The sequence below is a fragment of the Aegilops tauschii genome, chromosome 6 (genome assembly GCF_002575655.3).
Source record: "Aegilops tauschii subsp. strangulata cultivar AL8/78 chromosome 6, Aet v6.0, whole genome shotgun sequence".
Classification (NCBI taxonomy): Eukaryota; Viridiplantae; Streptophyta; class Magnoliopsida; order Poales; family Poaceae; genus Aegilops; species Aegilops tauschii.
Window position 1 is genome coordinate 40,763,672 of NC_053040.3, and position 19,375 is coordinate 40,783,046.

The 19,375-nt window shown below is 44.3% G+C and overlaps 1 protein-coding gene across 4 annotated transcripts; it reads right to left on the reverse strand.

The window, feature by feature from the left end:
* Positions 1–692: 692 nt before the first annotated feature.
* Positions 693–4,156, reverse strand: LOC109752360 (uncharacterized). Of its 4 annotated transcripts, none has more exons than XM_073500963.1 (5): positions 3,616–4,156; positions 2,091–2,911; positions 1,798–1,844; positions 1,600–1,689; positions 693–1,010 (listed from the first exon to the last, which is right to left on the reverse strand). In XM_073500963.1, exons 1-2 carry the CDS (start codon positions 3,920–3,922, stop codon positions 2,808–2,810), a joined length of 411 nt encoding a protein of 136 aa, XP_073357064.1. In that variant the 5' UTR covers positions 3,923–4,156; the 3' UTR covers positions 693–1,010; positions 1,600–1,689; positions 1,798–1,844; positions 2,091–2,807. The 4 variants fall into 4 exon arrangements, with proteins under 4 accessions (XP_073357064.1, XP_073357067.1, XP_073357066.1 ...); XM_073500966.1 differs by having other exon boundaries at positions 1,798–1,848; XM_073500965.1 differs by having other exon boundaries at positions 2,075–2,911.
* Positions 4,157–19,375: the final 15,219 nt, after the last annotated feature.

Consider the following 19,375-nt stretch of genomic DNA (forward strand, 5'->3'; position numbering starts at 1 on the left):
TTTCTTCTTTGCTTCTTGATCTTTTTTCTTCTTCAGTGCTGCAATAGCTCTCTTTGCTTCTTGCTCTTCTCTTCTCTTCATTGTTGCCTCTGCCTTAGCTGCAATTGCTTCAATTGCCCTGGCATCCTTCTCTTCTTGTAATGCTGCTTTTCTTGCTGCTGAAACTTCCATCTTTGCTGCTGTTTCCTCAGCCTTCTTCTCTTTTGCTGCTCTTCTTCTTCTGGCTGCCTTCTCTGCTCTCCTGATAGCAATTTCCTGCCTCTTTGCTTCAGCCTCCTCTGCTCTCCTCTCTGCCATCTCATTCATCGCCTCTAGTGCTTCATCTCTCACTACTAGGAAAAAGGCTACTAGCAGCGCGCGTAAAATGGCTACTAGCAGCGCGGGTACCCGCGCTACTAGTATCGCGCTACATCTAATAGTTAGTAGTAGCGCGGGTGCAACCCGCGCTACTAGTAATGAAATAGTAGTAGCACCTCATATTTTTTCCCACGCTACTACTAAAAAGTTAGTAGTAGCCTGGATGCAAACCCACGCTACTACTAACGAAGTAGTAGTAGCGCGTCTAGTGTTTTCCCACGCTACTACTAACTAATTAGGAATTTAAAAAATAAAATCCACCAATTCCATTCTATGCATACAATTCCAACTAAAACAAACACATATTTGCAATAAACCAGCAGCATTACACAAAATTACTAATCCAAGATTTATAATAAACCAGCGGCATTAGAGCACATCCTGTAAGAGCATACATATTGTCATGGCTTTTCATGCCTTCAATTAAAACACCTACACTTCTTGCCAAGTCAGTTACTCCCAGCTAGTGCAAACACAGTTACAAGCAAACCAAAATGCATAAAAACACCAAACAGTGGCATCCTATCTCTCCAAATGATCCGCTCCCTCTGCATCCTTGCAAGCATCTTCACGATAAGCAAATCCGCAGGAAAAAAGTCAACTTAGCATGTACTCCCTCTGTCAACTATCCAGAGTAGATTTTATCCATTGCCCTGGCCATGTTCAAGAAACACTAAATTAAGAATATTTCTACTCTAAATACAGGAGGCATCGGACAGAAAACAAAAGATGAGCAATATCATATGAGCAGAATAAAAAGGAGTTTGGACCATAGCATGGTTAACAATAAAATATAGTGCTCTAACAAAAGCAAGAGTGCAACACGTTGCCCTGTTCCCCTTTCAAATATCAACACACTAAAAAAGGCAATAAACACAAACATATAATTTTGGACTACAGCAAAAATCAGTTGCAGAAAGTCAGGAAGATTATATTGTTAAAGTATTCCATTTTCAGATGTTAGAACAGGATATTGCAAAAGCAAAATATATGAAGATCAAATACTGAAGCAGCTACAATGCCCGAATTGGCCTTTTACAGCAGGTGAGAAGCACACACTAAAACATTAACAGCCAAGCACATCATATCTTTTGAAACTACCTAAATGGCACGGCAACAACACTTCCTTTTAAATAGTTTGAGAAGACATGCATTTAATGGCAGCCACAACAGTATGCATCTAGATGCCCCTTTAACATAACATAATTCTAGATATAGTGCATGCACAAGAAGAGTACGCACCAGTACGACCGCTCCGAACGAGCTGCTGGTGATGAAAAGGAGACCACCAAAGGCTTTAAGAAACATGGTAAAGGCAATGACAGACTTGATCTGTAAACAAACAGAACAAAAGCCATAAAAAACAGGAACTAGGTGAATGGATCCTTAAAAAGGGAACAATGATGTACAACGGGGCAAGCGACCAGAAAGTATCCATACATCAATGTGTGGCACTGCCATCCCAAATTCCCAATGCTGGCGGAGACCTGCCTGACAAAGAAGTTCCAACATGATAAATGCATAATCATTTTAACATGGATTAAATATAATTGGTTCCATATAATAAGACAGAATATATATTTGGTTTCTTTATATCTAAGCATAAACTGATATGCCCAGTTATCATGGATTGATGCCTCAAAGAACTTGGTGATGCAATGGTGCTGCAATGGCAACAATACTTCCTTTTTATTAGTTTGAGAACGGGGCAACCAACCAGAAAATATCCATACATCAATGTGTGGCTCTGCCATCCCAATGCTGGCGGACACCTGCTTGACAAAGAGGTTGAACTTCGGCTTCAGAGACTTTGCTGTTGTCCTCCATCGGTTCCAAACTCACTGAACCTGCATGTACATTGGAAGAACCAAGCAGAGAATCGGCAGCAGGGTGAAGCTAGCTAGCCAATTAGGCAGCAAATGATAAGCCCGGATGTCCGCAGGTAAACTATGCATTCTGAAAGAGACGTCGTTCACGCCGATACGCTAGACCTGGAAGCTTCTGGACCGGATGGGGTTCGTCACAGGAGCCTGATCTGAAACCATGCTCATGTGCTCCCCGTGCGTCTCTACATCTACGAATTGCCACGGCGGGTCAACATCTACCCTACACCAGCGAGATCTACCGCGACAGGATAGACCGAGGCGCCGCACGGCTGGATCTCACCACATTAGGCACATTTGAGTAAACATGCCAACAGAATGAGCGATATGGAAAAAAACAGCAGAACGAAATTCAGTAAACAGAAACGCTACTATAATCCGTGAATGTGCATTTACAAAACTAAAATAATATAGTGAAATGTCACCTGGATAACACGATTATTTTCTATCCAAGGCCTGACTGCAGCATAAAAATTAGGCCGTAGTCAATTTTACGTAAGATCAAGCTTCAGTTTCAGGCTTTAAACAGCTGGTCATAATATTCAGGAAAAAGGAAGACAACGGCCATCATGATGACAAGGCTAAATATCCTTCAGATTCCAATACAGTGATCACCAGATGAACAAGGCTCGGCATCCTTTGTGCCTGATAGTTCAGAAACAGTAATACACCTGAACGGAGGGATGGAAAGTTCATGGCATCGCATACTAATGTAGCAAAAGGTTAATTTGATCAATATACTATAATTTGAACAGAAGCAGCAACAACACTAATGTAGCAAAATATATAACAGTATATATTCATGGCATCGCATACAAGAATTAAGATAGCGAAAAATATGATGATTAGAGCAGGTTCTCAAGAATTTAGCGTCGCACCCATAAGTGATGTCACTATAATAATTAGAGGCAGATAGCGGTTGAGTAGTGTAGAGGAATTATAAAAAAGGGATACACCTCCTTAAGTTACTTTCTCAAACTAAATTATATAGATATGGAAATATAATGTACAGTAGAACATATTGTACTGTCAAAGCAACCAGAACCTTGTAAAAGTTTCTGTTCAAAAGCTAAATCACTTACACCACCGTGAATATATTTCAAGGAAAACCCTTGATTTGGAAGTTTCAAATAAAAGAAAGGTCCCATTCCATTTGGATACTATTGATTACAGCTTACAGAATGATATATTGGTGGCTAAGAGATCAATCCATTGTTTAAATCCAAGAAAATAAACAGGGACAGAAGTGGGGATAATAATTTGTGTTTTGGATATGATTGTTTACAGCTTATGGAATGATATCTTAGTGACTAGTAAGAGACTACTGCATCGCCAACAATCGTAGCCCGCTCCATTGCAACTAAAGACAGTATACCTGCCGGGTTGGGGCAGTCCCGGCGCAGCTCGACCTGCCTGGGCCGCCTCTCCGGAGCCCTCCTCTCGTCCTCCTCCTCATCCTCATCGTCTTCCTCCTCCTCCTCCCGGGGCCGGCCGTTCGCGTGCCCCCTCGGGGCCCCGCGCTCCTCCTCCTCGTCTGCGTAGTTGGCGAGCCCCAGCAGCGAGGCGCCCTCCGACTCGTCCACCGTGCGCGGGCGCATCTCGTCGGCGGCCGCGGGCACCTCCCCCTCCTCGCGCTCGCGCTTCCGCGCGGGGGACTGGTGCTCCTTCTCGTCCGCGCCCATCGTCGGCCGCCGGGAGGAAGGAGGAGAGAGAAGGGGCGGGCGGAGGAGGAAGGGGAAGGGAGGGGGAGGAGGAGGAGGTTGGGTGTTGCGCACGGCCGGTGCTCGCCGGAACCGGCCGGCGTGGGTGGGGGCGGTGGCGAGGAGATCGTGGGGAGAGGAGCCGGGGTGGGGTGGACCGAGGAGATCGTGCGGAGTTCGTGAGAGAGTTTTTTTAGGGATGAGAGAGAGAGAGTGGTGGGGTGGGTGTGGATTGGGCCGGGGTGGATGGTTCAGTAGTGGACACGGTTAGTAACAGCGTGGGGTCTTACCTGCGCTATAGCTACCTACTTAGTAGTAGCGCGGGTTTTATAGCTACTACTATGGCATGTTCTAGGGATATGATGAAGATCATTTAGTAGTAGCGCGGGTTTATACCCCTCGCTATTATTATCAACTTAGTATTAGCGCGGGTTTTATACCCCATGCTACTACTGATTAGCAGTAGCGCCCATTTTTAGACCGTGCTACTGATAAACTTCTGTGTATAAGGTTTTCCCTAGTAGTGTCTCCTGGCTGCCATCTGCCTTTCTTTTTCTCTTTTCATCTTCAACAACTTCATGGTCAGGTTGCCACAATTTGTAGTTGTTGTATGTGCTAAAGCTTGAGAACTGGATGCCTATAATATGAATGATGAATCTGGCAGAGTGCCTTCGGTTTCTTTTCTAGGTATAGGCCTAGATTGCTGCATCTTAAGAAGCATTGTACATCCAAAGTCTTGCACCTGTGCACAGCCAATCATCACATGATATCATCACTGGTGTATCATATTAAATACAACCTAAAAGAAATGGACAAAAAAGATTAGAATTTACCTAAAAAATAACTGGTGTATCATATTCATCCTCTTGTTGCTGCACTGGACAATCATTATGTGTGGCATTGACATCCTCCTATGTAAGTTGGCCATCATCTTGTGTGACATGAACCTCCTCCTGTGTGACTCGCCCACCATCTTGTTGTGCCATAACTGGTTCATCATCAGACATATCATCAGGAATAGCCCTTGGCCCCCTTCTAACTGGTAGTTTTGGCAAAATGCCAGCTTTTCTAGTATTACATCCTTTTATGTTGTGGCCCTGTTCATGGCAGTATGAACATGTTATTGTGCCTCCATGTCTGGTCAGTACCTTTGTGCCATCTTTCTTTTCAATCTCATAAGGCTGCTGTAGGATCGGAAGTATGTCTAGAGGGGGGTGATTAGACTACTTGACCAAATAAAAATCTAGCCTTTTCCCAATTTTAAGTCTTGGCAGATTTTAGCAACTTTGCACAAGTCAAGTAATCAACCTACACATGCAATTCTAAGAGTATAGCAGCGGAATGTAAAACAATTGCATATGATCGTAAAGGGAGGTGTTTGGAGGGAGGAAACGCAATGTAGACACGGAGATTTTTTATCCGTGGTTTTGATGGAGACTTCAACCCACGAAGGGTAACGGTTGCGCGAGTCCACGGAGGGCTCCACCCACGAAGGGTCCACGAAGAAGCAACCTTGTCTATCCCATCATGGCCGTCGCCCACGAAGGACTTGCCTCACTCGGGTAGATCTTCACGAAGTAGGCGATCTCCTTGCCCTTACAAACTCCTTGGTTCAACTCCACAATCTTGACGGAGGCTCCCAAGTGACATCTAGCCAATCTAGGAGACACCACTCTCCAAAAGGTAATAAATGGTGTGTTGATGATGAACTCCTTGCTCTTGTGCTTCAAATGATAGTCTCCCCAACACTCAACTCTCTCTCATAGGTTTGGATTTGGTGGAAAGATGATTTGAGTGGAAAGCAACTTGGGGAAGGCTAGAGATCAAGATTTATGTGGTTGGAATGGAATATCTTGACCTCAACACAAGTGTAGGTGGTTCTCTCTCAGAAAATGTATGTTGGAAGTGTAGGCATGTTCTGATGGCTCTCTCCACTAATGAAGAGTGGGTGGAGGGGTATATATAGCCTCCACACAAAATCTAACCATTACACACAATTTACCAAACTCGGTGGGACCGATTCAAAGAACTCGGTCAGACCGATTCAGTTCAAAATGTGAACGTTAGGATTTTCGGTGGGACCGACATGTCAACTCGGTGGGACCGATTTCGTTAGGGTTAGGGCATAACATAATCTCGGTGAGACCGATTACAAAAACTCGGTGAGGCCGATTTTCGTAATAGACTAACCAGAGAGTTGGTCAGGCAAACTCGGTGGGACCGATTCGCTCATCTCGGTTGGACCGAAACGTTACAAAAGGGAAACAGAGAGTTTGCATTGCAATCTCGGTGGGACCGATCGCTCACCTCGGTTTTACCGAAACGTTACGAAGGGAAACAGAGAGATTACAATCCCATCTCGGTGAGACCAAGATCCCTATCGGTGAGACCGAAAAGACTAGGGTTTGTGGCAGTGGCTATGTCAAGTGAACTCGGTGGCGCCGGATAGATCAAATCGGTGGGGCCGAGTTTGACTTTTGGTTTGGGACATAAGTGGATATGAGAAAGTAGTTGAGGGCTTTGGAGCATATCACTAAGCATTTTGAGCAAGAAACTCATTAAGCAACACCTCACCCCCTCTTAATAGTATTGGCTTTTCCTATGGACTCAATGTGATCTTGGATCACTAAAAATAAAATGTAGAGTCTTGTGCTTTGAGCTTGAGCCAATACTTTTGTCCTTAGCATTTTGAGGGGTCCACTTTCTTAACCCATGCCATGCCAATCATTGAGCTTTCCTGAAATGTTTATCTTGAAATAGCATTATCTCAATGAGCTATATGTTGTTGGGAATTACCAAAACCACACAGGGATAGTTGCACTTTCAATCTCCCCCTTTTTGGTAATTGATGACAACATATAGATCAAAGCTTCGACAAATGATAATAAGATTGAAGTACATTTGCGCTTTGAGAAGTATGTGATAAGCAAGAGCTCCCCCTAAATTTGTGCATTATTTAAGATTTGCTTTTGAATGCAAATGCACAATCAATTAGGATCATGGGTTACTCTTCCATGTCACATACATCTTGGTGGAGCGCTCAAAATGATAGAAATTAAAAGCATGCACTCATCACCAAGCAAGTGAATGATCATATATGAGATATAAAAGATAGTATCATCCAAACAAGCATTAAGGGCAGCATATGATCAAACACATGATCAAACAAGTATCTCACACAAGCACACAATCAAGAAGTTTTAACCAAAATAGCAAGAGAGATAAAAAGCAACACTCTCTCTCGAAGCCTATGATCTATACATTTTTCTCCCCCTTTGGCAACAAGTTACCAAAAAGTTCAAAAATGTATAGTGCTAAACGTCTCTCAGGCTTGATCTTCGGGAGGTGGTGTAGATAGAACTCCAAGGACGAAGGCATCTGTTGAAGTAGTTGGAGCTGGTGGAGTGGCTGCTGGAGGTGGCACTGGAGCTGTAGCTGCTGGTGCTGAAGCTGTAGCTCTAGAATCTCTCACTGGCACTGCAGCAGACCTCTGTCCTCTAGGCACTCGCTCAAATGCATCAGTAGTTGCCTTGCCCTTCTTCTCCTCTGCTTCCTCCTGAAGCTGCTCAACTGTTGTCTAAATCTCAGTTACCTTGACATCAAGATCATAGAATTTCTGCTCAATGATCCTCTCCAAGCTCTCCTGGTTTTGAGTCAGGGTGGCCAAGCCCTTCTCAATCCTCAGTGTAGACTAGATCAGATATGCAAGCTGGTCTTGCTTGCTCTTCAAGAATACTTGAGATGCCTCTTCAGCAGTTGGCATATTTGCAGCTTTCTCTGCCCTTGCCTTCTCTCTCTTCTCATGTGCTTGCACTGAAGATGGATCTTCCTCAGTCATGACAACAATGTTTTCCTCAAAGTCTGGCCTGAGGGGTAAATGCTCTTTGTCCAACAGATATTTGCCTGTGCGCATCTTGGAGTTGATGAGCTCCTGAATTTGTGGAGTATACCCACAAGATCTCTTCTAATCTGCAGCTGTCCTCTTGATTGTTTCCACAATCAGACTCATCACTTTGAACTTTTGAGGAACATCAAATATATGCAGCAAGTTGATGGAGTGTCCTCTGATCATCCTGTGATCACCTGACTTTGGTAGCAATGTGTGCCTTAGGATCCAATTGATTGTAGGCAGGCCTGACAGCAAGTGCTTTACAGAACCAAACTTGTGAGTCTCAAGGTCTGCATCAGGAATCTCCTTGTACATGTGTGCCATAGAGTTGTGATCCTTCTTCTTCTTGGCATAGACATCCAAATCATCTTCATGAGCTTCTGGAGCATTGATCAAACTGGCCCACTCATCAACTGTAGATTGGTACCTTGTACCCTCTGACATCCATACAATCCTTCCATCTGGATAGAAATGAGCAGTCGAATAGAATTGCATGATCAGCTCATCATTCCACTTGGTGAGCTTTTGGCCAACAAACTTGTTAACCTCACAAGCCTTGAAGCTGTCATAAACTCCTGGAAAATGATCTTCATTTTCTTTGATGTATTCCCAGTCAACCCATCTCATGTCACAGACTATGGGCTTCTTGTCAAGCAGGATAGTCTCATACAAATCTTGCTATTCCTTTGTGTGGAACCTGTAATCCACAGCAGTTCTCCTCCTGACAGCATATGGATCAGACTGTCTCCATGATAACCCACAAGTATAGGGGATCGCAACAGTTTTCGAGGGTAGAGTATTCAACCCAAATTTATTGATTCGACACAAGGGGAGCCAAAGAATATTCTCAAGTATTAGCAGTTGAGTTGTCAATTCAACCACACTTGGATAACTTAGTATCTGCAGCAAAGTACTTAGTAATAAAATAATGTGGAAGTAACGGTAACAGTAGCAAAAGTAATATTTTTGGGTTTTGTAGTGATTGTAACAGTAGCAACGAAAAAGTAAATAAGCGAAGAACAATATCTGAAAATCTCGTAGGCATTGGATCGGTGATGGAAAATTATGCCGGATGCGGTTCATCATGTAATAGTCATAACATAGGGTGACACAGAACTAGCTCCAATTCATCAATGTAATGTAGGCATGTATTCCGAATATAGTCATACGTGCTTATGGAAAAGAACTTGCATGACATCTTTTGTCCTACCCTCCCGTGGCAGCGGGGTCCTAATGGAAACTAAGGGATATTAAGGCCTCCTTTTAATAGAGTACCGGACCAAAGCATTAACACATAGTGAATACATAAACTCCTCAAACTACGGTCATCACTGGGAGTGGTCCCGATTATTGTCACTTCGGGGTTGTCGGATCATAACACATAGTAGGTGACTATAGACTTGCAAGATAGGATCAAGAACTCACATATATTCATGAAAACATAATAAGTTCAGATCTGAAATCATGGCACTCGGGCCCTAGTGACAAGCATTAAGCATAGCAAAGTCATAGCAACATCAATCTCAGAACATAGTGGATACTAGGGATCAGACCGTAACAAAACTAACTCGATTACATGATAGATCTCATCCAACCCATCACCGTCCAGCAAGCCTACGATGGAATTACTCACGCACGGCGGTGAGCATCATGACATTGGTGATGGAGGATGGTCGATGATGACGACGGCGACGGATTCCCCTCTCTGGAGCCCCGAACGGACTCCAGATCAGCCCTCCCGAGAGGTTTTAGGGCTTGGCGGCAACTCCGTGTCGTGAAACGCGATGAATCCTTCTCTCTGATTTTTTTCTCCCCAAAAGTGAATATATGGAGTTGGAGTTGAGGTCGGTGGAGCGTCAGGGGGCCCACAAGGCAGGGGGCGCGCCCAGGGGGGCAGGCGCGCCCCCCACCCTCGTGGACAGGGTGTGGGCCCCCCGACATGGATTTTTCTTCCAGTATTTTTAATATTTTCCAAAAAGATATTCCGTGGAGTTTCAGGTCATTCCGAGAACTTTTGTTTATGCACATAAATAACACCATGGAAAGTCTGCTGAAAACAGCGTCAGTCCGGGTTAGTTCCATTCAAATCATGCAAGTTAGAGTCCAAAACAAGGGCAAAAGTGTTTGGAAAAGTAGATACGACGGAGACGTATCAACGCCCCCAAGCTTAAACCTTTGCTTGTCCTCAAGCAATTCAGTTGATAAACTGAAAGTGATAAAGAAAAACTTTTACAAACTCTGTTTGCTCTTGTTGTTGTAAATATGTAAAGCCAGCATTCAAGTTTTCAGCAAAGATTATGACTAACCACATTCACAATAACTCTTAGGTCTCATGTTTACTCATGTCAATGGCATAATCAACTAGCGAGCAATAATAATAAATCTCGGATGACAACACTTTCTCAAAACAATCATGATATGATATAATAAGATGGTATCTCGCTAGCCCTTTCTGAGACCGCAAAACATAAATGCAGAGCACCTTTAAAGATCAAGGACTGACTAGACATTGTAATTCATGGTAAAAGAGATCCAATCATAGTCATACCCAATATAAATTAATAGTAATGGATGCAAATGACTGCGGTGCTCTCCAGCTGGTGCCTTTTAATAAGAGGGTGATGACTCAACATAAAAGTAAATAGATAGGCCCTTCACAGAGGGAAGCAGGGATTTGTAGAGGTGCCAGAGCTCGATTTTGAAATAGAGATAAATAATATTTTGAGCGGCATACTTTCATTGTCAACATAACAACTGAGAGATGGCGATATCTTCCATGCTACACACATTATAGGCGGTTCCCAAACAGAATGGTAAAGTTTATACTCCCCCTCAACCAACAAGCGTCAATCCATGGCTTGCTCGAAACAACGAGTGCCTCCAACTAGCAACAGTCCCAGGGGGAGTTTTGTTTGCAATTATTTTGATTTAGTTTGCATAAAGCATGGGGCTGGGCATCCCGGTGACCAGCCATTTTCTCGTGAGTGAGGAGCGGAGTCCACTCCTCTTGAGAATAACCCGCCTAGCATGGAAGATACGGAAAGCCCTAGTTGATGCATGAGCTATTTGAGCATACAAAATAGAATTTCATTTGAAGGTTTAGAGTTTGGCACATACAAATTTACTTGGAACGGCAGGTAGATACCGCATATAGGAAGGTATAGTGGACTCATATGGAATAACTTTGGGGTTTAAGGGATTGGATGCACAAGCAGTATTCCCGCTTAGTACAAGCACTACAAAAAAATACACTTCCGTGATGATACGTGTTTGTCACAGTAGGTCGCGTTTTTTGTCATGCATGTACATCCATGACAAATTTATGACAGAATCAAGATAGTCATACCTGTGCTGTCGTAGAAGTGTTCCATGACATTACCAAAATTATCATCACGGAAGTGTCCACTTCCATGACGATAAATCGCGCATCATAGAAGAGCTTTCGTCAAGGGTGACCGACACGTGGCATCCACCGTAACGGAACGCCGTTAAGCTATCGGGTCGGGTTTTGGATCCGATAACCCGTTAACAGCCCCGACCAATGGGGATTTTCCACGTGTAAAATCATCATTGGCTGGAGGAAACACGTGTCTGCTCATCGCTGGGACAGATGTCATCCACTCATTGGACAGAAGGCGCCTATGATACGTCGACACGTGGCACGGCCCAACAGTGGCCCATTCTTGTGAAAAGGCCGGCCCGTTTGACTTGGTCAAAAGCTGGCGGGCCGGCCCATGGAAAGCCTGTTAGCGGCCTATTCGCATATAGCCCATTTACAGCCCGCTAACCCAAGGCCCGTTACGCCCTATTCGAATTAGGCTCAGTAGCGTCATTTGGGCCATCCAATATGATTCCAGCCCGTTTTCACTTCTGGCCCATGTATGGCCCATGACGTCTTTCGGCCCATATGAGGCCCTATGTAACTCTTGGCCTATTAACGGCCCGTGCTTAAACTGGCCCGTAATGAACAGTGTATTACTTTACACCCATTAACGGCCCGTGGTGAAACTGGCCCGTAATGAACAGTGTATCACTTTATACCCATTAACGGCCCGTTATTCCCTTGGGCCGTTTCCAGCCCATGTTATCTTTCGGCCTTCTCAGAGCCCATTTATTCTTGGGCTATTTTCCAGCATTCGTTTACTTACGGCCCGTTACTGTCATTTTCTGCTTGTGGGCCAAATTCAGCCCGTCGTTACAGTCGGCCCGTTTGTGGTCCGTTAATACGTTGGGCCGTTTTCATAGCGTCATCAAATACGGCCTATTAACGATGGCCCGTTATGGTCGGCCCATGAACGGACGATTCCAACTCTAGCCCGTTTATGGCCAGAATGCGGTCTGTTTGGCCCATGTTTGGCCAATCGATCATACGGCCCGTATAAGGCCCATTGATGATACGGCCCGTAGAAGGCCCATTGTTTCTACGGCCCGTAGAAGGCCCATTGTTTCTACGGCTCGTAGAAGGCCCACTGTTTCTACGGCCCGTAGGAGGCCCAGTGTCACTACAGTAAATATTAGCCCATGGTTATTGTGGCCTAGTTTTAAAAAATAGGTTATTGTGGAGAACTGCAATGACTACAAGAAAACAAATAAACAAGACAACAAGGAAATAAATAAGCAAGCAACTTACGCTAGGGTATCACGGCTATCACACATATTACATCCACTGGGCATCAAAGTTCGCCACCAGTGCAAATAAACGCGCCGACAAAAGAATATACAAAACTGAGAGCACTTCAGAAGGCACTAGGCCTGGCCACGTCGGGCCCCCCAAACAGCTGAAGAAGCTGAGTAGACCTCAGTTGTGTCAACGATAGATGCATCAACACTAGATTTAAGGCATGATGGTGCGCACGGCAGTCCTCTGACATCTTCATTGCATCTTTGACTTCAAGTCGGAGCTGAGCTGAAGCAAGCCTTTCCGCTTTAAGTTGAGACTGAACAAGTCGAACTGATTGAGGCAGCGACTTCACAGAGGTTGTCTCACACCTGCTGGTGAGTAGCTTCAACTCACTGTCTTCGTCAAGACAGGACCTTGGGGTCATCTCGCTGTCCTCAAGATGGTTTGGCTCACTATCTTCCCTAAAGTTCTGCCTGGCGTAAGAGATACGAGTCTGAAAGAGAAACAAGGAGACACGTAACAGGTTTCACAATTATATAAGCAAATAAATGGATCTGTTCTGCATAAGGAACATGTTTTTACAACTACAATTTGAAACTGGTAGTTGTTGCAAACATCCAATCAGATGTAAACAGCAAAGCAAACAGCAGTGGAGGAAATGATGCCTATCCAAATCTATACTAGAACAAAGTTTGAAGGCTTGAGAAGGATGAACTTACATTACATGTTAACACGGGCTGGACAAAGCCCTTCTCCATGTTGATGGAAGGATAATTCAATAAATTCCCCAAAGAAAATTCTTTATAAGCGTTGCCATTATTCTTCATTTTGCAAAGAGTAAATATATATCAAATAATATTGGAAGAAACAGATGATAATGAAGCTCAGGTGCAGACTGATGATACATAATCAAATAGCAATTAATTAAGTACAGCGTTACAAGGCAAAAGGGAGAGAGGTACTGACAAGAGCAATGCAGAGCCCATTATTGTTTTGAGATCGTATGATCCTTTGAGCAAGGAGATTCATCTAAAATTAGTTTTCATACAAGAGAGAAGGTAAGGCACAAGCAGAAATTTAGGAGTTCAAATTATGAATTGATATCATAGACAGTACCTGACGCTGGGCTCCCAGCAGTTCTAATAGGGGTTTGGCCACTGGAGTAGGGGTAAAGTGTGGTACAGTTGGGCCTGTGTTTTCTGTGGCTGCTGATCTATCTGGTTTAACAGGTATCACTACCTTTTTCCAAATACCTAGTTTGTACTCCTTGAGGATCTACACTCACCCTCTTCCTTTTGGACATCTATTACGAAAGAACAACATTTGACTAGAAAAACATAGTGTGACGACACATGGAATAGGTACAAAAAATGGATAGGTATGGCATATACTCATATATGATGCTTAAACTAATTAAGCAGATGGTGTAACAAAGTAGAAGTAATGCAAGAGGTCAGATGCAAAATATGTGCGACCAATACAACTTTGCAAAGTTAGAGCAAGCACCTTGATGGGTGAATAAGATAGGCCATCCTCCACCATGCCAAGTTTGTTAGCCAGTGGATCGTTCCGCAATATTCCTCTCGTGCGCCCATTCTCATATTCTTTTTGATAATGTTCAATATCTGACATGCATGAAAACATAAAAACAAGTGAGATTTTCTTTGTAATGCAGAAGTGATTCTAATCCAATATTGCCTCCTTGTAAACCCCTTTGTGCTATCTCTGCAATTCTTTTAAAAGATGTCATGCATGCTGTAATTTGTTGTGTGCATTAATATAATGTGGCCTACTACTCAAAATATGAGAGCTCCAGAAGTGATGACACTTCGTAGATGATAGCTTCAACATATAGTAAAGAAGAACAAGTCGACCTGACCTGACAGATTCAAAATATACTAAGGGAGAACAACTCGACCTGACCAGTCGACTGCAAGAGAAGAGTATCATCTTAAAGAAGAGCAGAAGAGCAAGCAGATTGAAGATATTACAAGTCTTTCAATACAATGTCGGTTGGCCACCCATGATGAACCAGAGCGCACAGAGAAATACTATTCTTTCCGGTCTCTCCATATGTGGCTCACATGCATTTCGAAACTAAAGTAGGAACATTTAGCTAACCAATTAAACATCTCTCAGTTTTACTAATATCAGCAATAATATCATATATGAATTTGTACAACTAAGCTTGTTTAGCTGGATGGGTGGAGTAGTGCTATTACGACACGAACCACGTAGGCTGATTGTGGTCATCATAAAATGGGGAAAACATAAGCATGATGAGTACAGTGTTGACCGTGGCAGTGGGATGGCAGATCTGAAGCTGCAAACCATGCAAAGGGTAGTTAGCAACCGATGTTTGCTTTGAAATAACAACTAAGATTTGGTATGGACAAGAAAGTAAGGTCAACAAGTGACAAAGAAATGCAATTATGCTGTCTCTCTATATGTCGCGACATGCATTTGGAAACTCAAGTGGGACCTTTAGCTAACCAATTAAATGTGTCGGTTAACTAATATCAGTATCATATCACAATCATATTTGAACAACTAAGCTTTTGAATTCTGAGTGTTGTGTTGTTTAGCTTGAAGGGTGGAGTAATGCTAGTACGACAGAAACCACCTACGCAGATCATAGTAGAGTAGATAAAAGGGGAAAGCCCTAAGCATCAAGAGAAAAATCAGGAAAGTGGAACTAGCTGGACCAGTGGGTGGCGCACATGCTTTTCGAAACGAATATAGGAACATTAGGTGACCAATTAAACGTTCTCTGTTTTAGTGATATGAGCATCATATCAGATTCGTATTTCAACACGTAAGCTTTGGGTTGAGGTCTTGAGGAGCAGTGCTAGCACGACACGAAACACCTACGATGATGGTAGTGAATATAAAGGGGGAAACCATAAGCTTTACGAGTATAGTGCCCGTGCCATGGCGGATCTGAAGGTGCAAACCGGACAAAGCTACTTCGCAACCAATGTTTGCTTTCAACTAGCCACTACGATTTGGTACGGACAAGAAAAGTACAGTAAACAAATTACGATCTATTTTTCGGGTGAGATCAATAACTTAAGCACATATGGAAGAGTACCACCTCTCTTGCGACGCCGTGTAGGCCTATGCTGATACGTTGAGGGTGCTGCGGGTGCGATGGCTGTCGGCGGCGGGGAAGAAGACTTTAGATGGCAGACGACCGGGTCGGGGGATATATCCTGTTGCCGTGGACGAGGCGGTCGTAGGAGCGGCAACGACAAGGTGGACGATGGCGCCGATGAAGCGAGAGGAGGCGATGATGGATCCCGGTCCAGCGCCGTGGATGAGAGACGTCCATCTCTTGTAGTGGACGACGGAGTAGGGGTAGCGGCTCCGGCAAGGTGGAGGATGGGGTGGCGGACGGAGGCTGGCCGCAGTGCGGAGGTTGTCGTGCCGCCGACGGTGTATGAATGGGGAAATGGAGGGGAGGGGGGATCTCAAACTTTGGGACGCGCTTCTCTGAAATGGGGGAAAGTTACGAACTTATCCCCCGTTTAAAATTTCGGACATCGCGTCGGTTGGGGATAGGACGGTAATCTCACATCTCCCAAATATTTGCCGGTAACTATTTTGGGCGAGGAGAGGGTGTTTTGCCGCCCACGGTTGGCACCCACGGTGTATGAACGGGGCTGACAGGTAGGGCGGTTGTGTCACGTCTGATGGAAGTTACACATCTGCCCCTATTTAAAATATTAGCCTACATCGATTTCGGACAAGGAGAGTTTGTTTTGCTGCCCACCGTGTATGAATGGGGAAATGGAGGAAGAGACACATGTCTTTCGGACGAGCTTGAATCAAATGTGATTTGCCGCCCAAGTTTGGCGCCCACCGTGTTTGAATGGGCTCAGAGGCCGTCGTGTCACGTCTGATTGAAGTTACTAGTCTACCCCTATCGACAAGAGTGTAAATCCAGTCGATAAGGATGTCAAGTGTCAGGGGTAGACAGTAATTTCCATCTCGCAAACACTTGCTTCGGGCAGCCCACAAATTATAGTGGGTGTTTAGCCGCTTCGTTCAAAACTTGGGAGAATTAGCATTCACGTTTGCCCTGGGACCTGGCAAACTAAATTCAAATCCAATTTGTATTCGATTATGAATATCCACAGATAATTATACGTTTTGTTATTTATTTCTTCAAAACCACAACAAAGATTTATTCCACCTTTATATATGATTATGATTTAGAAATGCCGTGATCTTCGAATTCAGTAGGTTGGATACACTCTGAGTCAAACAGTTATTTCATCCAATACAATATGCTCACACGAAAAACAGTTCACCTTATGTCAATCATACAAGTACTGAGGATTACCTCGCCTAAAAAATTCGGATCATTACAACACATGGACAACATAGGGGGTCTTGCAACATAATCCATTCAGAGACATGACACAACATGCAAGTACAATAATCTAATGACAATTTCAACTGGTATCTAAAGAAGAATCGGGATTACCTTGGGCTTCAGATAGCAGAAACAGCAGGACCTCCTCCGTCTTCAAATGCAACATTCTTACTTCCTCCAATTCTTGGGTTGCTTGCATAATGCGTGCCGCTAATTCCGTAATTTCCAGCCTCAAGATAAAGTTTACCTCATTCATGGCAGCCACACCATCTCTTTCTGCCTCTAGTAGAGCCTCAAGCACTATAATATCTGTGCTCAGACTGCTCTCCGGCGGTGTTGCCTCTGAACTGCTACCATCTGGTAACATGGATGGCGCACTGCTTCCACAAATAGATTATGGGGTTGTACATTGTGTCCTAGTGTGAACGGCATCCTGAAAGGTTTCCGCTGGACATCAGTAAGAGATAGTTATCGTATGATCCAGGCAGTAAGCTTACATGGTAAACGACGGACGAATTATTGCCGAGCATGGCAACCTATATTTAAATGGTTTGAAGCAGCATCAGCCGAAAAGAAATTAAAATGGTAAGATGAAACTAGGGATGTAAGTGGCAAATAAACAACATCCGCCAGTCCCATCTAGTTAGTTTTTGCTACCTCCCTAGTTCATTTTCCTCAAAAAAAACTCTTTTGAACTATCATACCACTAGTGGACTTTAATCGGGATTAAACGGGACCCAGTTGACATCCCTAGTTGAAAGGGAGTGTACAACCGCTATATTTAAGTTGCCAAGGCATCTAAGCAGTTGAAATAATCTGAGAAAGCACTTAACAGTGTGGCCTCATATAAACTACGAAGACAGTCTTGTGATGAAGTTGAGAGGAAAATTTAAGGACTCAAATGAAATAGGCATGCATTTCTTTACGATAGTACAGCAGGCACTGCTGACGGCCAACTCAGGTATAGCGTAACAACAAATAAGCATTCGAATCAAGCAATACAGCAAAGCAGACAACTGAACTATTTGTAATTCGGTAGGACTACACGTTGAGGGCACAAGCCAAGAAAGCAGCCCACTCGCATTACATTTCACATGTACTAAAACACACTGGCTTACCATATGTTGCTGTGAAGCCTAGCTGCTGTTGCAATGTTCTTTGAAGATATCGTCATCATCCCGTGATTGCAAATCTAGTTGTTGTAGTTTATTCTGCACCATCTATTTAGATAAAATTAATTTTAATCGCATGCACTGGTCCGAATTGATCATCAATGGTTCATCTAAACTAATGAAAGAAGGGTGTGTGCATACACGACAATATATCTGCTTCCCTCTATTTTTATGCTTGTTCGAGGTGCCAGCCCCAAAAGAACAAATATTTTGCTTGATGGGGTTGGCAGCTCCATAATTAATAGAAGCATCAAATTAGTCATGCAACTTGGGAAGATCAAGAACACACAAACAAGTAATGAACAGAGGCTCGGAGCAGTGATGTAATAGCTAGCATCAGAAAATGTAGGGTAAAACGAATAAAAAGCAGCGGAACCACATGCTAGTTTGCTGATGTGTAATTAAGCATAGAGAACATCAAGCAGTCTGATGGAACCAACAGGTGGCATCAGAACAAAACTAAAGCATATTAACTATATGTGCACTGGTATGTAATTTAGCACATGTAACATGTTCACTGCCAGAAGTATGGCCCTACAGGTGCAAGCAGAATAACGCGTCTCATGAAAAACTGAATGATGCCCTGAAGAAATTCAAAGGTGCGATGCTTATGCTAGGAAAGTGAATGTAGGTGCCGATCGTTGGATAATAGTACCTGATTCTCGGCGGCGTATGGGTATCGTTGTCATACTTGATAGCTAAGGATCTTCGATGGTGCTCGTGTTGCGGTTGAGTTTGGGCCGGCTGTCGCCGTCGCTGAAGCGGCTCCGGTGCTACGGTTGCGGCGCCTGTCGACATACAAGAAAGCTCATCTGTGGTAAGTGAACAGTTGCACGATAAAGAGAAAAACCGAAGGAGTAAAAATCGAAATAACCTGATGAGGCTGCGGCGTTGGTAAAGTAGGGCCGATGGAGTTGAATATGGCGTCCGTGGAGCGGGTCCGGTGCAGTGGACGAAGGCCTCGGCGGGCGCGTTGTACAGTGGTTTCGGTGAGGCGGATCTGTTGCGGCGGACGAGGGCTTGTATGAAGGGCCAGCGAAGGGGCGGACGAGGGATTCAGTGAAGGGCCTATGCTGTGGTGGACGAGGGCGCCGGTTAAGCAGATCCGGTGCGGTGGACCATGATGGCGGTCAAGGAGATCTGGAGCGGTCGACAAGCCAGTCGCTGAAGCGGCTCCGGTGAAGTGGTGAGTTGGCAGTTGGGGGTTCCAAGGTGCGGAAGGTAGATCCGGCGGGGTCTGAGGTCCACCGCTGCGGCGGAGGACTAGATTCGGCGGCTTGTCGTGGTTGGGGGGTCGGGGAGGGGAAGGGGAGGGGCTCTAGGGAAGAATGTTGGGGGCAAAGAGGGGAAAACAATGGAGTTACCAAAGCAGCCC

Excerpts from the sequence above, each read along its gene's own strand:
- LOC109752360 (XM_073500963.1), bottom strand. The coding sequence starts at position 3,922 with ATGGGCGCGGACGAGAAGGAGCACCAGTCCCCCGCGCGGAAGCGCGAG. Across the intron at positions 2,912-3,615 it reads GGACTGCCCCAACCCGGCAG|GTGTATTACTGTTTCTGAAC; the intron begins GTATACTGTCTT and ends CCCTCCGTTCAG.